We start from the raw sequence: 24,313 nt of genomic DNA, 5'->3' as shown, positions 1-24,313 counted from the left end.
GCGTCTGCCTTCGGCTCAGGTCATGATCCCAGGGTCCTGGGATCGAGTCCCACGTCGGGCTCCCTGCTCCGCGGGAAGCCTGCTTCTCCCTCTCCCACTCCCCTTGCTTGTGTTCTCTCTCTCGCTGTATCTCTCTCTGTCAAATAAAATCTTAAAAAAAAAAAAACAAAAAAAACCAACCTTGCTGGCGGGGAGAGACTGCCCTTCACAGGGCCAGCTAATTCCTAAAGATGGTAATCAACTTACTTGGGAGCAGCCTCTCACATCCAAACCAATCAACTCCTTTAATGCTCACAGACCAAACCAATATTTTCTCTGCCCTAAATCATCCCAGGGCCAGGGACCAGGCAACTAGAGACCACCGCTATAGCCCAAAGCCCACCAGAATTATTGAAACTAGCTTAGACTGTTTCCTCTGGCCTGCCTTACCTTTCTCAAAAATGGAAGGCTCTGACCTAGGCTTTCCCCGTCTCCTGCTCTGCCTCTTGATCAAAACCTTCCCTGTGGCCCCATGTGGCATGGCATACCCTCTTCTATCTGGAAATATAACAAATTCTTCCAATGGCATTGGCCTATGTTGTCACCCAGTCACCTCTATAAATTAAAACCCTGCGGGTATAAATGAGACACTCCACTCCAACCATGCCTCTGTGCTGCCACTACTCTTGTGCGGTTCACTGAACTAATCCAATTGGAAACCATATTACAAAGTAATCTAGGTTTCCAAAACCATAAAGAAAAAGCTCTTGGGAGTCCTATTAGCATTTGAAACTCAACACTCGCAACTAAAGGTAGTATGGCCCAGCAATTATATTCTTAGATATACACACAAGAGAACTAAAAACACAACTCCTACAACATTGTTCACAGCAGCATTATTCACAATAGCCAAAAAGTCCACCAACGGATAAACAGAATGTGGAGTATCCATACAAGGGAATATTATTCAGCCACTAAAAGAAGAACCAATTCATGCTACATGAATGGACCTTAAAGACATTCTGTTAAGTAAAAGCCAAACGAAAAAAGGCCACAATGGCATTTATAAAAAGTGAACAGAATAGACAAATCCACAGGAACAGTCGTTTGCTGGGGCCAGGGTGCTAGGGAAGAGGGGAAGGCGGAAGGGGGAGTATCTGCTCCTGGACAGAGGGATTTCTATTTGGATCTACAAAATGTTCGGGAATGACATGGTGACGACTGCACAACCTTGCGAATGTACGAAAATCCAATGAATTGTACACTTTAAAGAGGTGAATCTTACGGTGTTACGTCTTGAAAACAAACCCAGCTGAAAGTATTCTCGTCCTTCCAAAGATGCTCCTTCTCCTGTGTTCATTATTTCAGTAAATGGAACCACACTCCAACTCCAGACGCTCAAGCCAGAAAGCTACAAATCTTAACGTGAACGCCTAAGTACTTCTCCAGCCTTTCCGCTCCAACCTCCACTCCAGGCCATGCTCGCTTCTCCTGTGGATCACAGCCCTCTCCCAATGGCTCCCCCGGCCTCCAGTCTTGCCTCTCCAGATCCTTCCTCAGGTGCGCCGGGGCTCCAAGCACTACCGGCAGCTAGAAGGTCCTCAAACTGGAGCCCGCGGCGAACCCCTCCAGCGGCACTTGACCGCGCGCACTAGCCAGCACCGAGGGCGGGCGGCTGCTCCCTCACGCGGCCACCGCCACCCGACCTCCCGGCCTCCGTACGCTCGCTACCACCTCGGCCAGGGGGTTCTCCCGCCCCGACCGGCCGCGCTCGGCGCCTCTCCAAGACCCTCCCTCGGGCAGGTGCGCTCCGAGGGGCCGTCCCTGCCTCCGCAAACATTTCCTGTGGGAACCATGGTGGACCCAAACTTCGACTAAATACTCGGCGGTGCTCTTAACTTACCCTGCCTGTTCCTCAACACTTAGCAGACTTCGCAGGACGCCGCGCACACTTGGGCCACTCGGGCCTCGAGCGCCGCCCTCAGCCCAGCCGCTCCCGCCTCTAGCCGTCCGGAAACGCTCCCAGCCGCGCGCCTGGGCCGCGGAGGACGACGGGAAGCGGGCCTCCCGGGCCGCTCCGCGCCTGCGCGGGCGCTGTCCTCCGCGGGGGGCGCTGGTTGGCGCATGCGTAGGCGCGAGGTTCTCCGTTGAGAAGGTGCTTCGGCGGCGCCGGAGGTAGGAGGAGTCGGGCTTTGGGGCTGGGAGTCCGCAGTCTGGAGAAGGTCCAGTCACCTGGGGCCTTTCTCGCTGCCGGGGGTGAGGGAGAAGAGCCTTTCTCGCTCGCGGTGTAGCGGCAGGAGCCGCGCTCGGGTGGAGGGGCCTGAGGACGCCTGGAGGGAGGAAGGGTGAGGAGGGTATCGGGTACCCACCGGGTCACGGCCCGGGGGTCAGGCTGGCGATCGGAAATCGCCGTCCGGCTTCGTAGCCGCCAGAGTCGTTGGCAGCCCTCCCCCAGACCTAGCCCCTCGCCCGCTTGCGGTGTGTGTCACCGGGTCAGGGGGAGCGGGAGGGTCCGCTCCGCACTGCCCACTCATTCATTCCGCGCCAGCTGCGAGCCGGGCGGCCCGGCGGGTACCGAGCCGGCGTAGACGCAAGTCCCCAGCCCTCCAGAAACTTGCTGCGTCCTTCGGCAAATACTGAGCGAGCACGTATAGGAGGTGGGCTGTTGTCGGACTAACGTCACAGGCCCGTGGAGACTCCGCGGGGTGTGGAGGGTGGAATCCGCTCTAGCTCTCCACGTCCCACGGGCTCGATTCAGGCGCCCGGACACCGGTCCCTGCACTGATCCCTGCAGCCTCCTCTCCCACTGTACCAAAAAGTCTTTGTGGTTGAGTGACTGAACAAATGCCGAGGTTTTGTTTTGTTTTGTTTTGTTTTGTTTTTACGAATCAGGTGTCTGATCAGCCAAAGAGAATATGGAGTAAAATAGATGAGCCTGTGCCCTCCTTCAGTTTTGACCTTAGTAGGGGACAGAAAATAAGTGAATAAAAGTGGAGGTGTAGATGCCCTAGAACCACCCGCTTGAATTTGTTCTCAGCCCTGCCACTTCAAAAATTGTGTAAAGTTAAGCCAGTTCTTCATTCTTGGACCTGACTCCTTGCTGTAAAGGGAATTGTCATAAGGGCTACATGAGTTAGACTTATAGAGCAATTAGACCCATGCCTGGCATACCGTAAGCATTCGAGAAATGTTATTACAAATGATTATAATTTGTTATAAGTGTGATTGTGAAAACAATGTGTGATGACAGAAAATAATGGGAGTGGAGGGGGTCCACTTGGATAAAGGATGAGGGGAAGCTTCTCTAAGGAGGTGACATGGAAGAGGAGGATGGGCCGGCCATGCGAAGTAGATTACAGGTATGCCTGTCTGCCCGGCTCCGCAAAAATAGGTGATTAATTGGACTACTCCAATGGAGGAGATTGCACTTTCTGTCACTGGGTCATTCAGTTTTGAATTCTGAATCCCACTAAACTGTGCCAGTGTAAATAATTATGCCCACAAGGCCCAGGCTTTGCAGTGGTCACCATTCCAGTCACTTGAGTTTGGAGAGCTCTTGCTGAAGTGAGAGAGGGTGGAGAAAAGTGGCCCTTTTTTGATTTGGAAACATTGCTCATACCAGTGAAGGATGAGCCTCTCCTGTCTTGTTTCTTCCCAAGCATTCAAGTGCGTATTCTCTCCATTGGCTGCCCTGCATATTAAGTTGCCTGTTGATAGGGCCTAAGAAAGAGTTTTTCTGCATTTAGCCATCATCTTGTTTCTGTGGTGACTGCCCTTCATGGGATTCATTCCCCAGATTTCAGTAAAAACAATACTCTTCCAAGATGCTCATGTTCTTTCTCTGATGGGTTTTTAGATCCCTCCCCCTGTGTTGTATTGTGATATCCTGTAAGACCACGAGTTTGTGTTAACCAGGCGGTACCTGAGTATTTGACACAGATATTGTTGCTCTGAGGACTTTGCGCATACCCCACATCCTCTTGTACCTTCCTGGAAGAAATGGCATAAAATGCGGTGTCTGCCTAATTACATTTAGATGCTTTTTGTTTTCCACAGATGTGACATTAAATGAACCAATGTGTTTTATCACTATGGAGATCTTGGAGAATCACCTGAGTGTGAAGTTCATATGTATCCTATCTCAGAGGCATCTGTTGGACAACAAAAGCTCTCAGATGTGAACTTTAAACGTGCTGTTTAACAGGGACTCAATTTGAAGATAGGCATTTTAAATCCTTATGGAGGGGAAGGCACTACTTTTTGCTCAATTGTGCAAACTCTCCAGGTGTCCTAGTGAGAAGCAGAGAGGAGCCTTAATGGAGCTGCAAGTGTGAATGAGGCCTGCTAGGCTCGTTCTCGGGCCCCCCAGATAGACCTCACACCTCTGAAGACCACCTGCAAGCCTTAAAGCTGGCCAGATGATGGATGAGTCAGATGATGATTTTAAGGAACTCTGCGCCAGCTTTCTCCAAAGGGTGAAAAAGAATGTCACCAAGGAAGTGTCGGGGGAAAGGAAGACACAAAAGGCCTCCAACAGCACTCAGATAAGCAAACCGAAAAGGACCAAACCAACTGCTACCAAAGGCAAAACCCTTCAAGGCCCCAGGGAGAAGAAAACTCAGTCTGGCAGCCAGGCCCCGAGGACTAAAAAGCAAAGGGCACCCAAGTGGCAGAGGAGTGAACCCACTCGCCCTGAGAACGGAGAGGGAAGTGTGCTTGCCTCTGCTGTGCTCCAGGAGGGTGTGCAGAGCACCCAGACAGGTAACTGGGCCAGAACCACTGCCAGGATGTTTCCAGAGAGGAAACCAGAGGTGACTGTACTGATCTAAACCAGGGGTCAGAAAACTTTCTGAAAAAGGCCAGACAGCAAATTATTTTGGCTCTGCAGCCTTGGTCTCTGCAACTTATCAATTCCCTAGACAATCTGTAAGCAAATGAAGGGGCTGTGTTTCAACAAAACTTCATTAAGAAAAACAGGCAGCTCCCTGAGGACCATAGTTGGTCAACTCCTGTTTTAAACAGTGATCATAAAAAATATAACCCCTATGTGAATTTTCTACATGATTATGTTTGGGGCCCTGTGCCCTTTTAGAATTTCTTATTAATGTTTACATTATGTATTTGACACAAGTAACGTGAACATGAAAATAATGCTGCTTCTCTCAGTTTCTTGAATTCCTTCCAGAGTGGGTAAGTTGCAGTGGTGCCAGCCGGTTCGGTAAGGCTGCTCAGAAGGCAGTAGGAAGCTGCCAGATAGGCTTAGATCCCAGGAGAATCTTTAGGTCCTTCCTTTTTCCTCCTAACACCTTTGTTCTTTTCTTTTCCTTTGTTTGTTTGCTTGAAGCAGGTTCCTTACCCTGCTGCCTTTGGTGTACTGAACCATATGTTTAACATGCATTCTTCAAGCAGAACTGAGAACCAGCCTTGCATAGGATCTTTAGGCTCCTGTGTTCTGTTTCTAAATATTTCTCACCTTCACTTCCTGATCTTAAATGGTATTTTTTACTAGTGTGGTCAGCATGATCTCTCAGTGGAATAGTGGTAAAGAATTAGCTCGCAGAGACTGTTGTAAGGCTTCGGTAGTGTTACTAAAACATCATTGGTCCTTCAGGTCCCTTTGGGAGCAGTGAAAGCTATGCATGATTCCCCCGAAAACCGCACCCCCCCACACACCTGTGAAATTGGCATAAACCTGCAGGAGCTTCACGAATCCCCACCAGAGGCCACCTGTGGACACCAAGTTAGAGGAGAACTTATGACCTAGGAAGATAAAAATGTTTGTCATTAATATTTCTTTAATAACAGCTTAATAGAAAGAATTTACATTCTGTAAAACTTACCCTTTTAAAGTGGGCAGTTCAGTGGCTTTAGTGTATTCACAGAATTGTATAATCATTACCACTGGCTAATTTTAGAACATTTTTATCACTCCAAAAATAAACCCTGTGCTCAGTCGCTCTCTGTGCCCCCTCCTGTCACAGATATTTATGACAGGTCTATTTATATTACTTCCTATCTATTCCATTACTTCCAAGCTACCAGTAGTCAGTCCTCTCACACTTGAGAGTTAAACCTCAACTAGTTGGTAAGGGACCCCTTGAAACTTGGGTCTAACCTGTATCTGATGGAAGAGTCTTTGTTTCTCCAGCTAGAACAGATGGCTGTGAATGTTTTCCTCTTTGCCAGAGGCTGCTCCGGACAGCAACTCCCAGCCCCCTCCTCCCTGTCTGACAGTGACGGCACCAAGTCCCTCCAAACCCCGGACGGCAGAGTTAGTCCTACAACGAATGCAGCAGTTCAAGAGAGCAGACCCCAAGCGTTTGCAGCGTGCTTCGGAAGGGAGCTCTCTGGAGGCTACACTTGAAGAAAAGGCCCCAGAGGGCCCTCCAGAGGAGATGACAGCAGGGAATGGTATGATGGGAGTTTTGTATATTCCCATCAGGGTTAAGTTTGAACTCTGGAGAAAGGGGGAGAGGAAGGAACCCACATTCCTTGAGTTGCTGGTGTGGGTGGGTGCTCTGCCTAGCACTGTACCTTGGCCACTTCATAGTATCTAGCCAGAGAATGAAGGGTCCCTGGGGTCATTTAGCTTGGGTCACTTAGCTTCTTTGACAAGGTACCTCTTCCTCTTTTTATTTTGACTGTTTATTATGAAATTTTTCCCATACAGAAAGGTAAAAAAAAAAAAAAAATACTACAATAAATTCCCATAACTTCAACCTGTACTTAACAATTGTTAACATTTTGCCATATATTTTTTATATCTCTAAATATATATGATTCTTCTATACTATTCGAAAGTAAGATCTAGACATCATGATACTTCCCCCCACAGATCTCCTACATGATCACGGTGCTCTTGTCACACGTAATTCCATAATATTGCCCAGTGTCCAGTTCATATAAAAATTTCCCCACTTGTCCCAAGGACAGCTTTATAGCTGGTTTCTTTTTTCCTGAGCAAGGATCCGCCAGAACTGTAAGTCCCACACACTGCATATGCTGTAGTCCATAGTCTCTTAAAGTCTAGACTCTGGAACAGTCCCCTTGTCTTGTCCTGTTTGTGTTTGTTTTTTTTTTCATGATTCCAACTTTCAGAAGAGTCCAGGGCAATTGTCTTTCTGAATTTCCCACTTTGTAGATTTGTTTGATTGTTTCCTCGTGGTGTTGCGTAACCACTTCCTGTAGCCCCTGGAGTGCATCACAGGCGAGTAAACCAGAAGGCCGGGTGGCCCCAGGTGAAGATAGCTTGGCGCCAACAGTGCAAGTGCTATGCAGGGCACATTGTACCACCCCAGAGGCACGTCATATCCCTGGTTCTCTTCTTTACCCCCTAAACGATATAAGCCCTCATCTCTGGTGAAAATACACAAAAGGGGAAGAAATAGGCAGCAACTGTATTGACGGCCCTACGGCTAACAAGTCTGTAGTCCCCTGGCAGTGCGTTTGCAGACTGCAGTCTGGGATTCTCACGCTGCCTCTAAGGTCCACACAGGCAGTGGTGGGACATCTGTCATGGCATCAGTCCCTGCAGCACCAAAGGGGTGCGTCAGAGTTGCTCAGCCAGGACACGAGCTCAGCACCTGCCCTACATGTGCCTCAACTGTTTCCGTAGAGCTTCACGGGATACCCAGTAATGCTCAGTGCTCAGGACAGAGAAACCATTTCTTTGTTTTGTTTTTTTTTTTAAATGGGGCACCAAAATGAAGTGTGTTGCTTTTCTGGCTTCAGTGGAAAGAGTGCTAGGCCACAGGAATATTCAAGAACTGGGGATTTATGAAGTTCTCCGAATCCCCCTGTGAGTGCTGAGGGTCTGCTCCAGCAATATCAGATGTGACAGAGGGCTGCAGCGGTGGGCCCGGCCACTTGGGGAACCACCTCCACACTAGAGTCAGTCAGTCCATCCTTCTGTCTGCTGCTGGGAAGGAGAATGCGTTTTAAGAAAGGGGTTTCACTTTGACCTGGTTCTTCTAGGATAGGCGACAAAAGGTCATAGCAGTAGGAAAGGCTGAGCTTTGAAGAGAAAACCTAGACTTATTGGAATAGGAGTCTTGTAAGCCTGGAACGCCTGAGGTAGACGACTTTAGCAGAAATTAGTAAAATGAAAGGCTCGTTCTCTAGGACCTTGCTACTCAAACAGGGGTCCTGAACCGGCAGTGTCTCCTGCCCTGGGAGTTGTCCCAAATGGGGAATCTCAGGAAGCTCCATCTAGACCACTGGGATACGAACCTGCATTTTAACAAGCTTCCTGGGGGTTCTTATGCATATTACAGTTGGAGAAGTATGCCCCGGGAGCCCTGTTTGTGTCCACCCTCACTGGACGGTACTGGCGGGGGGGGCAGAGCAGTGCTGGGTCTGCTCTGTCCGTGCTCCCTCTGCTGTCTGTGCACTGTGAGCTCTGACGGGCGGTGCAGAGGTCTGAGGGTGCGCTCATCCTCATGGAGACCGTGCCTCCTCACAGGGTCTGGGCCCGGGCTTCCTGCCACAGAGAGCGACGCTGCGGTGGCCTTGGCTCTGCAGCATGAGTTTGGGCAGCAGCGAGCACCCACACATGAGGCTAACCTGGAGGAGACGGGGTTGTTCTTCTGCCAGATCTGTCAAAAGAACCTCTCAGCCATGAACGTGACACGAAGGGAGCAGCACGTGAACCGGTAGGAGCAGCTTGACTCTCGCCTCTCTGGGGTCACCTCTCCCGTGGGTATGACAGACCCAGGGGAATCTGCGGTGGGAATCCTGACTGTGACCATAGCACCCCAGTGTTGGTGTCAGCCTGTCCTTACTGGTTTTTTAAACAGCTTTGTTGAGAGATAATTCCCATATTACACAATTCATCTTCTTAAAGTTAACAATGGCTTTTAATTACTATAGTCACAGAACTGTGCAACCATTACCACGGTCGATTTTAGAATATTTTCGTTACCCCCAATAAAACCCTGTCCCCATTAGTGCTCACTCCCCATTCCCCCTCTGCCAGCCCCTGCAGCCTCTGCGGATTTGTCTGCTCAGGATGTAAGTGGAATCACACAGACGTAGCCTTTGGTGTCTGGCTTCCTCTCCTCAGTGTAGTGTTTTCAAGGTTCATCCAGGTTGGAGCACGGATCAGAATTTCGTTCCTTTTTATGGCTGAAAAATACCATCTTGTGGGTAGGCCATGTCTTGTTCATCCGTTGATGGCTATGGACTGCTTCTGCCTTTTGGATGTTGTGAATACAGCTGCCATGACCATGTGTTTCTCGTACTGGTTCGAGTACCTGCTCTCACTTCCTTGCGGTACAGACTCAGGAGTGGGCTTGCCACTGTCTGACATGTCCTTGCTCTCTTTAGCCACCTTCGCTAGCAGAACCAAAATTTAGGGTTTGGAGGCTGACTGCAGGCTGTGTGGAGTTGGCTTTGGGAGAACAGGCTGGAGCCCACACCTGTCCTTGCTGACATGGACGCATGGTACCAATGGAGAGGGTTCCCATGTGTTTCCTCTCTTCCTCCAGGTGCTTGGATGAGGCTGAAAAGGCACTGACACCCTCCACACCACGGATCCCCGAGTGCCCAATTTGTGGCAAGCCCTTTCTCAGCCCAAAGAGCAGAATCAGCCACCTGAAACAGTGTGCAGTGAAGATGGATGTTGGCCCCCAGCTCCTGCTCCAGGCTGTGCGGCTGCAGACAGCTCAGCCTGGCGGGGCCTGTGGCACGCTGGCATCGAGGTGAGTCAGATGGAAAGGAGGAAAACCACAGAAATACTCTGATTTTTTCTTTTTAAAGCTTTTTGTAGCTTTAGAGAACAGTAGAGCCCTAGAACCCTCCTTGATTCTGGAAATGATACATTTGAGGAGGAAATCAGGCAGTCTCCACCGGGACTGAGGAGGAGAAAGATTCTGTACCTTCGAAATGGTCCATGTGGGCGTGTCTGCAGAAAGGACTGGTTGGACTGGTTTCCTAAGGTCCTTCCTGAGATTTTTCCATTCTCGAGATCCTACCGGTGTCCCCTGGAGCAGCGAGCAATCTGCTAACGCACTTCACCGTGTCCATTCATCCATTCCAGTGTCGCGTGCCATGGCTTCCGTCTCTGTGCGGCCCGAGTCTCCTACTGTCCTCGGAAGAGGACTCTGCACAGTTCACAGAGTTGGCAAGACAGAACCACAGGCCTTTTTTTTTTAACATGCATGAATTAAATGCTTAGGTGTTGCAATAGGAGGCCTCGCTCCTAGCTGGGAACAAGTCCTTGGCGTGCAAATCATAGGCCTAGCAGCTCCGCTCCCCTCCGTACTGCCCCTGGCTCTGTGGATGCCACGTTACAGGGAACAAACTAGTGCAGGTCCTGGACTTCTGTAGGTTTGGGCCTTCTTTCCTTTGACAGCTGTCAAGAGCAAAGGGAAGGCCAAGGGTGGTGGCTCTGTTTGTCCTGGCCACTGCCTTTTACACAGGTTATGGGCATCTGAGCCGGGCCCGTGGTGAGACTGGGTGGGCAGAGCTGGATTCTTGGCTGGTGAGCCCTTCTATATCATAGCACATCAACACTAGCATCTCAGAATTGGAAGCCTTAAGGCCCTAGCATAGACATTATCTAAGCCATTGCTTGCCTTTTGCCAGGACTGGATGGGAACCACCTACTCAGATGAAATATATCTGTTTTTTCAATACCTGAGAAGAGAAATGAGATGTGTGTGGGTCCTAGAAGGTTGATAAAGTAGAAAACTCTAGCAAATGGACACCCTCACCTAGGCTTTGAGCCTCCTCTCTGCCCAGAGGCCAAGCCTGGGGTGTGTGGAACTCTGGGGTAGTCAGATGCTGAGACAGCTTCTTGCCTTCTGGGAGGCTGTAGTTATCGTGTGGGGTTCCTGGGAAGTTGAACTCAATTAGGCCTTGCTTAGATCTTCCGAATTGATACCTGAGGTTCTTGAGCCATCCCGGGCCCAGGGAACAGCATGAGCTTTGGCAAAGGGCGCTTTCCAGAGCACCCCCACAGCTGGTTTTGAGCTCCCAGTTTTTCTCTCGCCTTTGCCCTCCTATTTCTTGCTCAGCCTGTTGGGGTTCACCAGGCAATCTAGGTTCTCCAGCTGGAAAATCCTTTAAGCAAATCTCCTCCAAGCCAAATGCTGCTGTACACTGACTTCCAGGCTGGCTGACCATGTTGGTGGTCGAACCTGGGAGGCCTTTCCTTCGGGCCTTGGGCAGAGGAAATGCCCACAGGCCCCTGCGGGAGGGGAAAGGATCCTGTCATGGCCAACGTGGCCAGGACTGCCTGAGGGGCATCTGAAGTGTCGATGGGCAGAAGTTGGTGGAATCCAGGAAGCTGACTCAGAGCCACTGGGTGCTGACTCCTCTGGAAGGGTTTGGCCACAGCTAGGGTGTGCAGGGACCACTCGTAGCTAACCACTCACACCTGGCAACAGCTAGCTCAGCAGGGTAGCATCACGTAGAAGGACCCAGACCGTCACCTCTCTGGACTGCACTGCACTTGGCCCAGGATGGTGTGAGCTTACATGAGGCAATAGGATAAGCACAGTGAATGCCCAAATCAGTCAAAGCCTCTGTCTAACGGGTCCACATTTATCCCTTTTCTCTCCTACCTTAGAGGAGAAGGGGTCCAGGCCTCTCTGGTCCAGTGGGGATGCCCTCAGAACAGGAAGTGCTCACACCTCTGGCCTCGCTAACTTTTCTGTTTGGCTGCCTTTTAAGCTTCAGCAGTCATGTTGGAGGTCTGAAGCGGAAGGGAGCCACCAACAGGAAGGAGCTGCAGAAGAAGCGGAAGGTCAATGAGCCCGAGGCGCCGTCCGAGGACCTGCTGGTGGCCATGGCTCTGTCCCAGTCCGAGATGGAGCGGGAGGCTGTGCCCACGGTGCTCAGGCTAGAAAGTGCTTTCCCTGAGAGGATAAGACTGGGGGCAGGTAGGTGTGGCTCCTGGCTGGCAGTGCCTTGCCACACCGCTGCTGGCCAAAGGTGACCACTGCTGGGCCTCAGGGTGTGTCGCAGCTCTGTCACTGACCCTATGTTTCTGTTTACCTTCAGAAAAGAAGAGTCGTAAGAGGAAAGCACCTTTATGCCCTCCCCCGTTGTTAGTCCAGGACCCGGAGACCACTCGGAGGCAGACAGAGGACCGAGTGGCCCAGCTCTTCGCGGAGGAGATGGAGCTGTCCAGCACGCCGCCACTTCCTGAGAGCAGGATGGTAAAGGAAGAGCTGGAAAAGGCCAGCCAGCATCTGAAGCAGAACTTTCTGTGGGAGGGCAGCGCCCTGACTGGGGCCTGGGCTCTGGAAGCCTTCTACACCACAAGCCTGGTCCCTCCCATGGTGCCCCAGCGGCCCGCCAAGGTGGGTCCTCCCCTGTAGGCATGCGGGGGGCTCTGGGCAGAGGCGGCGGTTAGGACGGCGGGCCTGGGCATCAACAAAGTCCGAAAAGGAAGGAAGGGCAGGAAGTCCGGTATGCCTGCTGTAGCGTGTTTCTCTGTGCAGCAACTGATGGCTCTCCTGGGAAGAACAGGGAGGCCAGCTGGTTCCCAAATGTATCCTGTACCTGGAGGGTTTGTTTGAAATGCAGTCCGGGGCGCCACCCCCAAGGGGGCTGGTATAATCTGCGTGTGGTGGGGCCCAGGAACCAGACAGGCTGCTGCAGGTGGGCCTGGAGTCACTGCATGCTTGAGGCCATTGAGATACCATTAGGGGGACGGGCCCCTCAGGGACCTCTCTGCTGATGTAGACACAACAGGCATGGCCTTCACCGTGACAGAGAAGCCTGCTGATGGTGATGGGAGAAAGCCTCCCAGGGTTGTTCTGGGCTGTGGCTGACACTCTTGGGGGCCCTCTGTGTGGTGGCTGCTGCAGTGGCCACACAGTCACGTGGCTTCCTGACTTCTTTCAGGGTCTTACCCAGGAGCCCACGCTGCCGCCAGTGCCGCCTGACGAGCCAGAGCTGGGTGTGCGAACACCACCTGCTCTCCCCAGTGCCCCGCCTGCGGGCCATGGCCCCGGGAACCCCTCACCCTCCGCCAGCCAGAGAGAGCACCAGGCCCTGCAGGACCTTGTGGACCTGGCGGGAGAGGGGCTGAGTGCCACCCCGTGGCCCTGCAGTGGGGGCCTGGCCAGCTCAGGAGGGGCCGCAGGTGAGACCCTGGATGGGACACCTGGGCCAGCCCCGCCCTCCCGGCCCTCCTTCCCTCTGGCGGTGGCCATGACCAGCTAGTCCCTGGGGCTTGGGGACAGCCGCTCAGATCCGAGGTGCTCTGGCTTATCCCCATGTGATGGGGAGAACACAGTCTCTGTAAGTGCTTTCCTTTTTTTCCTCAAAGATGGATGTCATACAGGTGAGTCCGTCACAATCTCCTCCAACTTTAACCAAGGACAAAACCCTTGCCCAGAGCCAGTGATTGTGCAGACTCTCTGTTTTTACTACCTGTGTCCCTCTGGGGAGCAGGGAAAAACTCAGTGGGTGGTTCACTCACAGTGAAGAAGCCCTCGGGTAAAGAGCATCCCCTGGGCACCGTGGGGTCAGCTGACAGACACTTGATGCTCTTTCTCGGAGACTGACATTGCCGGGACATGATGTTCTTTTAACCTGTGGATCCTTCTCTCAGGGATGGATGTGTCACCCACTGGCCTTCCACCGACTGGGTTTGTCCTGCCCCCTAAGGAAAAGCCCCCGGAGAGGGATAGCCAAGCTTCGGTAAGCACCGGGGCTCCTTGCTGTGGGCTGTGCAGCCTGGCCCTGCTCCGTGGTCCTGGCCACCGGAGCTCGTCCTCTGCTCCGCACGGTCACCTCCCAGCCGGCCTCCAGAGCGTCGCACGAGTCCACTGGCCCCCTCGACAGCCTCTGAGCTAAGCCAGGCGAGAGCCTACGGGAGCCTCCTGTTCCCCTCTAGGGCTCTGCCATGAGGCTTTTGTCCCTTCTGTCCTTGAACTCTGGGGGCACCTCAGTAGCCCGGCCCCAGGAGCCCGCTTTGTCCTGAGAGCCCGCAGGGATCCCCATTGCTCTGTGAGGTGGCCTCATGCCCCAAAGTTTCATTCGTTCGTTCAGGACCAGCTGTGCGCCTCTGACGTGCAGGTCCCGGCTGGTCTGCAAGTAAGGGTTCACGTTCTGTGTCAGTGACGCTGGGTTGGAAGTTGGGTTTTCCTCAGAGTGGATGTCAGCCTGTTAGTATATTGGTATCAGCCAAACACTTCACCCCAAGGTCTGCCGGATGACCATGGCGCGTAGTCAGAGAAGGATCGAGACTCTTCTCGGCCGGGTACCCGAACGGCGTGGGCTCGGGGTCCCTGCCTGTCACACCGGGGCCGCACATGGTGCTTGTGAAGCGCTCAGCCCAGCTGCAGCTTCAGTGCGGCTATCGTGCCTCCCCTTGCTCACCGACCCCCCACCCGCCCCGTGTTAGGCCAGGGGACTCAGTATAATGGAGAATTTGAGAAAGAAGCTAGCACCCCTGGGGGTGCCTGGGTGGCTCAGTCGGTTAAGCGGCTGCCTTCGGCTCAGGTCATGATCCCAGGGTCCTGGGATCGAGCCCCGCATCGGGCTCCCTGCTCAGCAGAGAGCCTGCTTCTCCCTTTCCCTCTGCCTGCCACTCTGCCTACTTGTGCTCTCTCTCTGTCAAATAAAGAAATTAAAAAAAAAAAAATTTATAAAAAAAAAAAAAGAAGCTAGCACCCCTGAAGTTGGGGAACTTGCTGTGAGACCCGTGTGCTCCCCTCCTTCCAGCTCACCCTCGGCTTGCTGCTGGCCGACTTTAGAGCCATGGTTAATAACCCACACCTGAGTGACGTCCAGCTGCAGACGGACAGTGGGGACGTGCTTTACGCCCACAAGTTCGTGCTTTATGCCCGATGCCCCCTTCTCATGCAGTATGTGAGTACGGGCCCCCGCCCCTCCTCCCTCCCTCTCCGCGTGCTTTCTCACACTCCCCTCTGGCCTCCTGCCGCCTTCACTCCCCTCCGTGCCCCCCACACATGCACCCACCTCCCTCCCTCCCTGTCAGTGTACCTGCCTCCGTCTGGACATGTTTGAGGTTAGGAAGTGCTGTGAGGAGATGAGCTGAGGATTGGGGAACATCAGATTTCTTGATCGGTTGAATAAAAATCCATTTTCCCTAGAACTGTTCCCTTTTCCTCTATTTCTGTAATTATGAAGTCCTAATCGACCTGCTGACAGACATTTCTATGCTGACCTGTGCCAACATGCATTGGACTTCAATGTCGTGCTGCAGGAATCCGGGAAACTGCTGCTGGTCTCTCCCAGAAAGTTCTCGTGCCTCTGATGTGTCTGTCAAGAGGGAACCAGCTGGGTGCTTGAACCTCTATCACAGTCCGATTTTGCCAAGAGAGAAGTTGTAGGGCCTGACTGCAGAGTTCCTGACCAGCAGCCTGGCACGACCCTCTGTGCGGCCCCACGTCACGTCTGTGAGGTTGTAAACCTTCTGCACTTTACCTCTTTCTCAGGTGAACAGTGAGGGCTTCTTCGCCGTGGAGGATGGCGATGTGCGGAGCCAGCGTGTGCTGCTGAGTGACGTGAGCACCGAGGCCGCCCGGGCGCTCCTGCATTACCTGTATGCCGCGGACCCCGGCGTGCCTCCCCGGCTGGCCCCCGGCCTGGGCGCTCTGGCCCACAGGTCTGACGGCTCTTTCCATGGACCTCCTAGCATGTGACATTAACGACGAGCACGAGCAGGTTGACGGCTCGCAGGGGGCTCAGGGCTGAGTCCTTCCTGTACCTGTTAACCCCGGGTTTATGCTCAGTGGTGACCTTGCCCGGGACGTAGTGACTGGCAGTCTGGCCAGAATGGACACTGGCAGGAGAGCCCAGTGCTGGCTGAGGATGGCCTCTGCCAGGTCACGTGGCTCTTAGCTCCCTGGGTGTGATGAGGGGGTGGTCCTTAGCCTCAGCTGCCCCCAGGTGCTGCCACTCCTTGGTCGTTCGGCCACAGAAGCTGAATGGTGGCTGTTCTTTCCCAGGTCCCAGGAAATAGGAGTGTCAACAGGAGTGTAATGCCTAGTGTAACTCCCGTGGGTTTGCACGCACATTCTATCTCCTGACAGGGCTGAGGGCCCCTTGGATAAAACCGTGTTCGCCCAAGGCCCTGTCATCCCTCAGGTGCACTTCTGGGAAGGGATCAGCTCGGCCTCTGGGGTCCTGAGTGTAGCCTTCAGACCAGGGAGCCTTCACGGAGGCGGCAGGCTGATGTACCCCTCGGCCCGGGCTGACTGGGACAGGTTTGGTCTTTGGGGTTTGCTTCAGATGCCTCTCAGGGCAGCACGCTCTCCAGCTTTGCAGCATCACCGATTCCTGTCACCTTCAGCTCAGCCCGACACACCCCTTTGTGTTTGGGCAGTAGAGTTAGTGAACCCTGCCCTAAAGGTCCATGAGTCTGTCCTCGAGCTCAGCAGCCTGGGGTGTTGCTGGTTGGGAGCACGGGCACCGTGCCTGCAAGAGAGCAGGGGAAGGGCCAGGACCGAGCACGGTTGTCCTCCCTGCCAGGACTTGCGCCCCAATCCTCGCCTGCGCTGGGGCATCTGGCTACCGCCTCTGCAGGGCAGTGATGCATGGCATTTCCTGTTGCAGGTTTGGTGTTAGTGAGCTTGTTCTTCTGTGTGAACAAGCCCCTGACGTGAGCGATTCAGAGGACAGACCGTGGAAGGAGAAGGAAGACGAGGATTGTGAAAGCCGCGCGGAGAACTTCCAAGAACTCTTGAGGTCCATGTGGATAGATGAAGAGGAAGAAGCGGAGGCTTTGTTGAAATCTGAGCGCTATGAAGAAGACAGAGAAAAAGTGAATGAAGCAGAAATGGAAGAAATTTATGAATTTGCAGCCACTCAGCGAAAGCTGCTCCGGGGGGAAGGAGCTCCAGAGATCAAGGAAGAAACTGACCAGTTCGGGGACAACGGTCCCGCATCTGCGCAAATCTTAGCGAGTGGCCAGGTTAGCCAACAGCCAGAAAATGCAGAACAGATGGAACCGTCTGGTGAGGGAAGAGAAGAGGCCCCAGCCACATGGAAAAGCATGAGACAGTCCACGCCCCTGCCACTCAAGGGCCAGTGTGCGGACAAGGAGAAAGCAGGGTCCCCAGAGGAAGCACTGGGTCGTTCCAGATCCCCTCGCCCTTCTGGGGGCTGCAAGGCAGGGAGAAAGGAAGGCGTGTTTTTGTGCTCAGCAGATGCTCCTGAGGCCCGGCCATTTTCATCAACTCCCAGAAAATGCTGCGGAGTGTCCCAGATAATGAGCCATCTCCGGGAAGGCAACGGCACCGTCTCGGGAAAGAGGGCGGGGAGCCCCTCTCCCCCTGCTCACTGGCAGACAGCCCTGTGGCGCCCGTGCCTGTCACAGCCCCCTGGGGGCCGGAGTCCCGGCCGGCCACACCCTCGTCCTCATCTTTGGGGTGAGTCGCCCTCACCAGAGCCCCAGCCGCAGGGCAGAGCTTCCAGGGGGGCCGCCCAGGACTCCCCAGCAAAGCAGAGGAGGGGCAGGAGCCTCCTCACGTTACTTAAAGATCCAGGCCTCCAGAAGGGCAAAGAACGTGGTTCCTCATTGGAATGCAGAAATAAAGGGGTTCTAGTCTCCCCAGAAAAGTCTCCATCCATCGACCTAACCCAGTCAAAACCTGGACATTTGAGCTCCAGATCTCAGAATACTCCATCCAGCAAGAACAGAGAAGATGAGATTATCCTTTTATTGGATTCAGATGAAGAGCTAGAGCTAGAACAAACCCAAATAAAATCCATTTTCAATGGTCCCCTGGAAGAAAGGAAAGTTCTAGAAGTTAGCCCCAAGTCTTCTGAGCTGTTTTCTGTTATCGACGTCGATGCAGATCAAGAACCTTTCCAAAGCCCAGCAAGAAGAGAGGCTTCCCTGCAGGGCGGGGAGGAGGGGCCGGCAGGGAACCGGGGCTGTGTGGGGGGCAGAGGGACCCCTCGGCTGTTGTGTGACCCCGAGAGCGGCCCCGAGGAGGACAGCACCACGGATACCTCATGGCTCGTGCCTGCCACGCCACTGGCCAGCGGAAGCCGGGACTCTTCCTCACAGACACAGATAACAGGCCTCAGGTCCAGGGCTTCGGTGGATCACATGGCTCAGGTCAAGCCCTGGGCCCCGTTAGAAAACAGGGGTGGCCCCGAAACCGCAAGTAAGTTTCCAGTCATCACACCCCAGATGTCGTCGTCATGCCTGGTCCCCGTCCGTGCAGGCAGCCCTGACGGCAGGAGCCCTTCCAGGCCCCACCCCGGGCGCCCCCAGCACTGCTCTCTGGCTCCCTGTCCCATCTCTGGCGGCCTCACCGATCTCAGCGGGCAGCCCCAGAAGTGCTCACCCCCCGGGCCGAGCCTGCTGAGCCAGGCCATCGCCAGTGAGGTGGTGGAGGTGGAAGACAGCGAAGATGAGCAGGAGGCGGCCTCCCGTCGGGCGAGCAGCAGCCCCCTGCTGGACGGCGACCCTCCGATCCCCCTGGACGGTTGCCACTGGCACGTGGAGCCCCTCTCACCGATTCCCATTGACCGCCTGAACCTCGAGCGGACCGGCCCCCTGAGCACCAGCGGTCCGGGCAGTAGGGCCAGGGAGGCCCCAGACTGCCGCAGCTGCTGCTCCCCCCGCCTCCCGGGCACCGCCCCCGCCCCAGGAAGCCGCGCCGGCCACACAGAGTCTCAAGAGAAGGCCCATCAGGCCGGCTCGCCTGGGAGCAGCAGGCCAAGCTTTTTGAACTCCGCTCTGTGGGACGATTGGGATGGAGAGGAGCAGAAGTCACCAGAGCTCCTTCCTCCGGCCCAGGGGCTGAGTGCTGATGTCGCCGCTCTGAACTCAGAAGGGCTGGAGACGCCAAGTGAGTAGCGGGAGGGTAGCTGTTACGCTGCTTTACGCTAAGGGGCTGGAGGGGGCGGTAGAGACAGCGCGGGGTGGTGGGGCTGCAGGGCCTGCTGGGCTGCGGCGAGCCTCCTCCCCACCCTCCCCTGCGGAGGGAGAACGGGCTTGCCCTTAGACGTGCTGCTTAGCCAATTCCTCAACCTGCCTGGGTCCCATGGCTCGCCTGGGCCCCTGTTAAAAACCCCCATCTGTGGACCCCACTCGAGAATCCTGAACCAGTGCTTCTGAAGGGCCAAGGCAAGCACCTCAGGTGCACTTAAAATCGGGCAAGCATGGTTCCTCACAGTTACACAGAGCGTTGCCATGAGGACCCAGCTGCTCCCCTCCTGTGAGCGCTCCCAGAATAACAGAGATCAGGACGGACAGATTTCACAGCAGCCGTACTCACGGTAGCCCAAAGGGGGAGACAACCCAGATGTCCGTCAGCTGATGAGTGGACCAATAAAACGTGGTCCATTCGTACAGTGTAGTATAATCTGCCATAGAAAGGCATGAAGCACTGACCTCTGTCACCTCGTGGATGAACCTCAAAAACATGGCGCTCAGTGAGAGACGTCAGTCACAGAAGACCACGCAGCATGCAAGTGCATTTATCTGAAATGTCCAGAGTGAGCAAATATGTGGAGACAGAAAGTAGACGAGCAGTTGCCAGGACGGGGGGCAGGGGAGAACGGGGAGTATGCTGGGTACAGAACCTCCTTTGGGGGTGATGAAAATGCTTTGGAACTAGAGGTAGTGGTTGCAGTGAATTAGGACACTGAATGTACTAAGTGCCTCTGAATTGTTTGCTTTAAAACAACAGCAGATGGGGTGAGGGTGGGGTGTTGGCTGTGAGTCTCGGTCCTCCCTCATCTACCCCCCAAGCCCATGGAAGGGTGCAGTTTCCCAGCTCCTGTCAGTCATAAAGGAGAATCAGGGTCTCGAGGGTCAGCCCCTTGAGGTGCTGCTGCCCATACCCGCTCCCCTGCCAGGCAGATGCTGGGAGAGCCAGGAAGGGGCAGGGTTGTGCAAAGCAGCGGCTGGTCGCAGGGAAGCAGCCTGTGGGCAGAGGATCTGCATGCGACCTGGTGTTGCATTTCCTCCTAAAATCCAAGACCAGCTGGGCATGACTGACCGGCTCTCAGCCTTGAGTGGGGATCAGAACTGCCTGGAGAGCTTCCGCATACGTGGCCAGGCCCCACCCCAGAGCGGAGACCAAGAATTTGCATTTCTAACCCGTTCCCAGGTGGTGCTGTGAGAACCAGACTTCAGACCAGGGACCTTAGTCTGAAACTTGAGGTGGACTTCCAGGAGGTGAAAATTTTCTCAAATTATATAAAGAATTTTGTGCTTTTTTTAGGAGATAGCCTATTTTCACTGGAGTCTCAAAGGGCTCCATGCTCATAAAAAGGATAAGAACCAAAGTCCATATATTCCTGAGTTGTTCCATTTGTCTTTAAAATACTGATTTCTTTTTTAAAGTAACAGCTTTATTGAGCTGTTACTCACATACCATAAAGTTCACCCTTTAAAATACACAATTCAGTGGTTTTTAGTACATGAACAGCGGGGCCGGGGTGGGGGGCGGGGGTTGCGATCCAGGCTTCCAGTTATGGAATGAGTAAGTCACAGCAGGGAATACGGACAGTGGTATCATAGCACGGGGTGACAGATGGTAGCCACAAAACAAAAGCCGGACCACACAGTTCAGTGGTTTTTCCTACGTGAACGGTATTCGGCAGCCATCACCGCTAGTCCCAGAACATTTTCACTGCACCCATTGGCAGTCACTCTGGTGCCCCTTCCCCCCGGCCCCTGGCAGCCACAAATCTGCTTTCTGCCCTATTCCCACAGCTTCGGCACCACACGGGGCCGTGGCCCTGGCCACGTGTGTGTGATGCTTTCCAATGGGAAGACCGTTCTCACGTTCAGCGGTGAAAGGTGGAGCAGAATGGTGGATGGGCTTTCTTCAAACGCCCTATTTCTCTTGGTGCTATTGCTGAGCTCAGAAGAGGTCAATCCAGGGGCCCCTGGGTGTCTCAGTCGTTAAGCGTCTGCCTTTGGCTCAGGTCGTGATCCCAGGGTCCTGGGATCGAGCTCCACATCGGGCTCCCTGCTGAGCAGGAAGCCTGCTTCTCCCTCTCCCACTCCCCCTGCTTGTGTTCCCTCTCTCGCTGTGTCTCTGTCAAATAAATAAAATCTTAAAAAAAAAAAAAAGCAGTCCAGATCCTTGTGCTGAAACGTTTCTTTTGTTCTACCTAGAAGGTGCTAATCGGAAGAACTTGCCCCCGAAAGTGCCCATAACACCCATGCCAAGGTATTCCATCATGGAGACTCCAGTACTGAAGAAAGAACTGGAGAGGTGGGTGGTGTTCTTGAAAACTTGCTCAGGGGTGGTCCACTCCCCGCTATGCAGGTCCAGGCTTAGTGGGGCTGGGAGCTGAAGGACCGGCCGTGGGGCTCTGGTAACAGGAGCCGCTGGATGACGGGAGCATGTGTGACAGCTCTTCCCCAAACTACCAGGTTCCCTGAGAAGCTAAGAGATGAAACTCCAGGCACCCATCAGTTGATAGATCTCCATGTGCCCAGTGGATGGAGATGGGCCCTTGCCTTAATAGTCTGAATAAGGAGACCTGATTTTTTTAAAAGAACATCAAAAAAACTGTCACATCCCAATCAGTGCTGCTCTTCACCTTGGGCCCTGGAGGTGTTATCACTACCACCATCGCCAAACCTGGGAATGGCCCTTCTGGAGTATTCTTCAGAGTAAGCTCAGTTGGTATGCAGAAAAACACCTCTGAATGTTCACAGAAGTCAGGCATGTAAGATTTCATTTACACAAAGCCATTAATTTGCTGATAACTCTTTGCTGTGTGCTGAAGTTCACCTGTTTCCCCATTCAGGTTTGGCGTCCGCCCTCTACCCAAACGCCAGATGGTCCTAAAACTGAAGGAGATATTCCAGTACACTCACCAGACTCTGGAGTCCGACTCGGAGAATGAGAGCCAGACCTCACAGGTGCTCCTGGAGGCTCCTCACAGCCAGACCCACGCCGGCAGGACCTCCAAGGCTCCCAGGGCCGTTGGCCATGCCCGGCTGGAGGCCACTTCTGGCCCTCTTCCTCAAAGGTCCAAGGAGTCCACTAAGACCAAGGGTCCCCGACAGCAAAAGCAACAGCCTGGTGGAAGCATCCCTCCAATGAGCATGTCACAGGCCAACGAGGAGCCTCCAGACCCTGATGGGGATGCCCAGCTCCCAGCATCGCAGGAATCGGTGGCCTCCTCTGGGGACAGCAGTGACAGCTCCTTTAGCTCACAAAGGTAACGGGATGGGAGGACAGGGCCAGTGGCTTCATAGGTCCTCTGACCCCGGGTCCGTGAGTTGGCATAAGCCGGGCCTAATGCTGAGGTTGAGAAATCCCGTTGCCTTCTGGATTTGAACTGTGGGAAACGCAGTTGGGGCAAAGGACAGTCCCCTGTGAGCCTCCTGAGCAGACCCTTGGAGCTCCCGTGTCCTCGCCACACAGGATGCTCTCGTGAGGGGGCTGGCAGCTGGGGTGCCAGGAGCACGGCAGCCTGGAGCTTCCCGCCTCCCGGGGAGGCCATCCAAGCCTGTGTCGGGCTCCGCAGGGGACACAGACACTCCTTCCATCAAAGGGGCTCCTGGTCTCGGGTGCTGGAGAGAAGGAGCGTCACAAAATGTTTGGGTCTGGTTCTTTTCAGTTCTTCCTGTGAGTTTGGAGCGGCCTTTGAGTCTGCAGAGGATGAGGAGGGTGAAGAGGAGCTAAGCGCGTCCCAGGCGGCAGTGCACACGGCAGCCACGGAGGAGGCCGTGAGGCGCTACATCCGCTCCAGGCCGGCCCTCTACCGCAAGGTCCTGCTGTACCAGCCCTTCGAGCTGGCAGAGCTGCAGGCCGGGCTGAAGCAGCACGGCATCCGCGTGGCCACGGCGAAGCTGCTGGACTTCCTGGATGCCCACTGCATCACCTTCACCACCGCCGCGGCCCGGAAGGAGAAGCTCCACCAGAAGAGACAGCAGCCTGTGGGCAAGAAGCGGGGCCGAGCCACCAGGCCTGTCCGCCCCTCCCCACCCCTGGCCGTCAGCAGCCTGTGAGGGTCTGCAGCCCCCGGCAGCGAGCCAGGCCTCCATGGGCGTTTCTGGGCCTGGGGCCCGAATCCAGCCACCATGAGAGGGGCCGGCCACAGCACCGAGCTGGGTCAGCTGTCCCCAACTCCATTTCCTGGAGTAGTGTTCGGAGCGCGGCACCCCCGGGATGTAGGGCCCGGCCCCTCCCTCTGTCGGTGCCCACAGTTTGTCTCCCTTTAACCCCGCCATGCCCCCGGGTGCTTCACAAGGGCCCCGGGCAGCCACCAGCTGGCCAGGGCGGGGTCTGTCAGGCACATGTCCTCGCCAGCTTGCCCCTGTCCCGACTTCCGTCTCAGCCCTTGGACTGTAATCCCAGCCTCACCAGCACACCAGGTGTCCATGAGCTTCTCACACTGCCATGCCTCAGGTGCTCTGCTGGCCCAGCCATCCTGCCCAGACACCTGTCCTTGTCACCAGCAATTTCCAAACTGGGCAGTGCAGGAGGGCCCACACAGAATTCGCTTGTTCTTCATTAACCAGCTTTGTTGGTGTGGTAAGGTTGTCTTCAGCCTCAGGAGCAGTGTGGAGCACAGGTGACAGCCAGAAAGGAAAAAAAGCTGGGGTCTCTACATCCTTGTGAATGTCTCGTCTGTTTTAAATACAGTCCATTTTCTATGATGTGCAATAAAAACAAAAAGGCTTTATAAAAATCTTCCAGATGATACACTGCAGAAAGGTAAGGAGGGAAGCTGGCTGGGAGCTTCACCCACAGCTCCCTCGCTGCCCCCATAGCCGTGTCTGCAGAAGGCCTTTGTGCCTGTCCTTCATTGCAAAGGGTGACCCAGGCCTGCTGGCTCCTCATGTCCCTTTGGTTCGTAGATAAGAGATGTGTGTTCATCCATTCATCCATATTTGTGAATCTGTAGCCCCACATTAAGACAGCCCCTACCAAGCACTGAGCTCCAGCCCTTGATGAGGCCTGGGGCCCAGCAGCATGACCCTGGGGATTGTTACAGATACGGCTTGGGCCTGCCCAGACCTACTGAGTCAGAATCTGCATTTTAACAGGATGAACTTGTGAAGCCCTCTCTGTCCTGTGTGCTGGGCCCCATGGAGAAAGGTCAGAAATCAGCTGGTGCTTCTAGTCTTCAGCCAGACTGGCCTGTCCCTGTGCCGGATGTGAGGGTTGGTGCTCAGATGGCCTCAAGGGACAGCCTCCTGCAAGAGGGGGACTGTAAGCTGGGCCTCAGGTGCGCACAGCATCCAGGGAGGTGAAATAGGGTTTTTTGAACACATGCTGTGGGTCCTGGTCTGTGACCAGGTGGAGAGGGCCGGGCCCTGCCTGTGCACACTGCCCAGGGACGGGTTAGAGGGAACAGTGGGATGCCAGGGCTCAGATCTCACAGCTAACAGCACAGGAGACTGAAGATGGAGTCTGGCCTG

The 24,313-nt window shown here is 54.3% G+C and overlaps 2 protein-coding genes across 10 annotated transcripts in view; one reads left to right on the top strand and one right to left on the bottom strand.

Moving 5' to 3' along the window:
- Positions 1-1,989, bottom strand: part of DNASE1 (deoxyribonuclease 1) — a 29,162-nt gene extending 27,173 nt beyond the window's left edge. For all 4 annotated transcript variants that reach the window (XM_035022109.1, XM_035022111.1, XM_035022113.1 and 1 more), the window contains exon 1: positions 1,883-1,989. The gene's annotated coding sequence lies outside the window, so the exon portion shown is untranslated. The remainder of the gene's footprint in view (positions 1-1,882) is intronic.
- Positions 1,990-2,102: 113 nt separating this feature from the next.
- SLX4 (SLX4 structure-specific endonuclease subunit) lies at positions 2,103-23,499 on the top strand. Of its 6 annotated transcripts, none has more exons than XM_035022102.1 (15): positions 2,103-2,154; positions 4,036-4,740; positions 6,166-6,390; positions 8,441-8,630; positions 9,465-9,677; positions 11,653-11,861; positions 12,034-12,284; positions 12,832-13,072; positions 13,544-13,632; positions 14,659-14,805; positions 15,396-15,565; positions 16,516-18,764; positions 21,047-21,146; positions 21,688-22,104; positions 22,507-23,499. In XM_035022102.1, the coding sequence occupies exons 2-15, from the start codon at positions 4,398-4,400 to the stop codon at positions 22,895-22,897; spliced, it is 5,235 nt and encodes a 1,744-aa protein (XP_034877993.1). In that variant the 5' UTR covers positions 2,103-2,154; positions 4,036-4,397; the 3' UTR covers positions 22,898-23,499. The 6 variants fall into 6 exon arrangements, with proteins under 6 accessions (XP_034877993.1, XP_034877991.1, XP_034877988.1 ...); XM_035022100.1 differs by having other exon boundaries at positions 11,983-12,284; positions 21,050-21,146; XM_035022097.1 differs by having other exon boundaries at positions 11,983-12,284.
- Positions 23,500-24,313: the final 814 nt, after the last annotated feature.

This window comes from Mirounga leonina, unplaced genomic scaffold, assembly GCF_011800145.1.
Source record: "Mirounga leonina isolate KUSES-001 unplaced genomic scaffold, KU_Mleo_1.0 Mir_175, whole genome shotgun sequence".
In the NCBI taxonomy this organism is placed as follows: Eukaryota; Metazoa; Chordata; class Mammalia; order Carnivora; family Phocidae; genus Mirounga; species Mirounga leonina.
The sequence above is the reverse complement of the archived record's forward strand: the minus strand, read 5'-3'. Positions and strand labels throughout refer to the sequence as shown.

Bases quoted from the DNA above. Each gene is read 5' to 3' on its own strand.
- SLX4 (XM_035022097.1), top strand. From the start codon at position 4,398: ATGATGGATGAGTCAGATGATGATTTTAAGGAACTCTGCGCCAGCTTT. The intron at 4,741-6,165 runs GTAACTGGGCCA...CCTCTTTGCCAG, and splicing joins TGTGCAGAGCACCCAGACAG to AGGCTGCTCCGGACAGCAAC. The intron at 13,633-14,658 runs GTAAGCACCGGG...CCCTCCTTCCAG, and splicing joins AGAGGGATAGCCAAGCTTCG to CTCACCCTCGGCTTGCTGCT.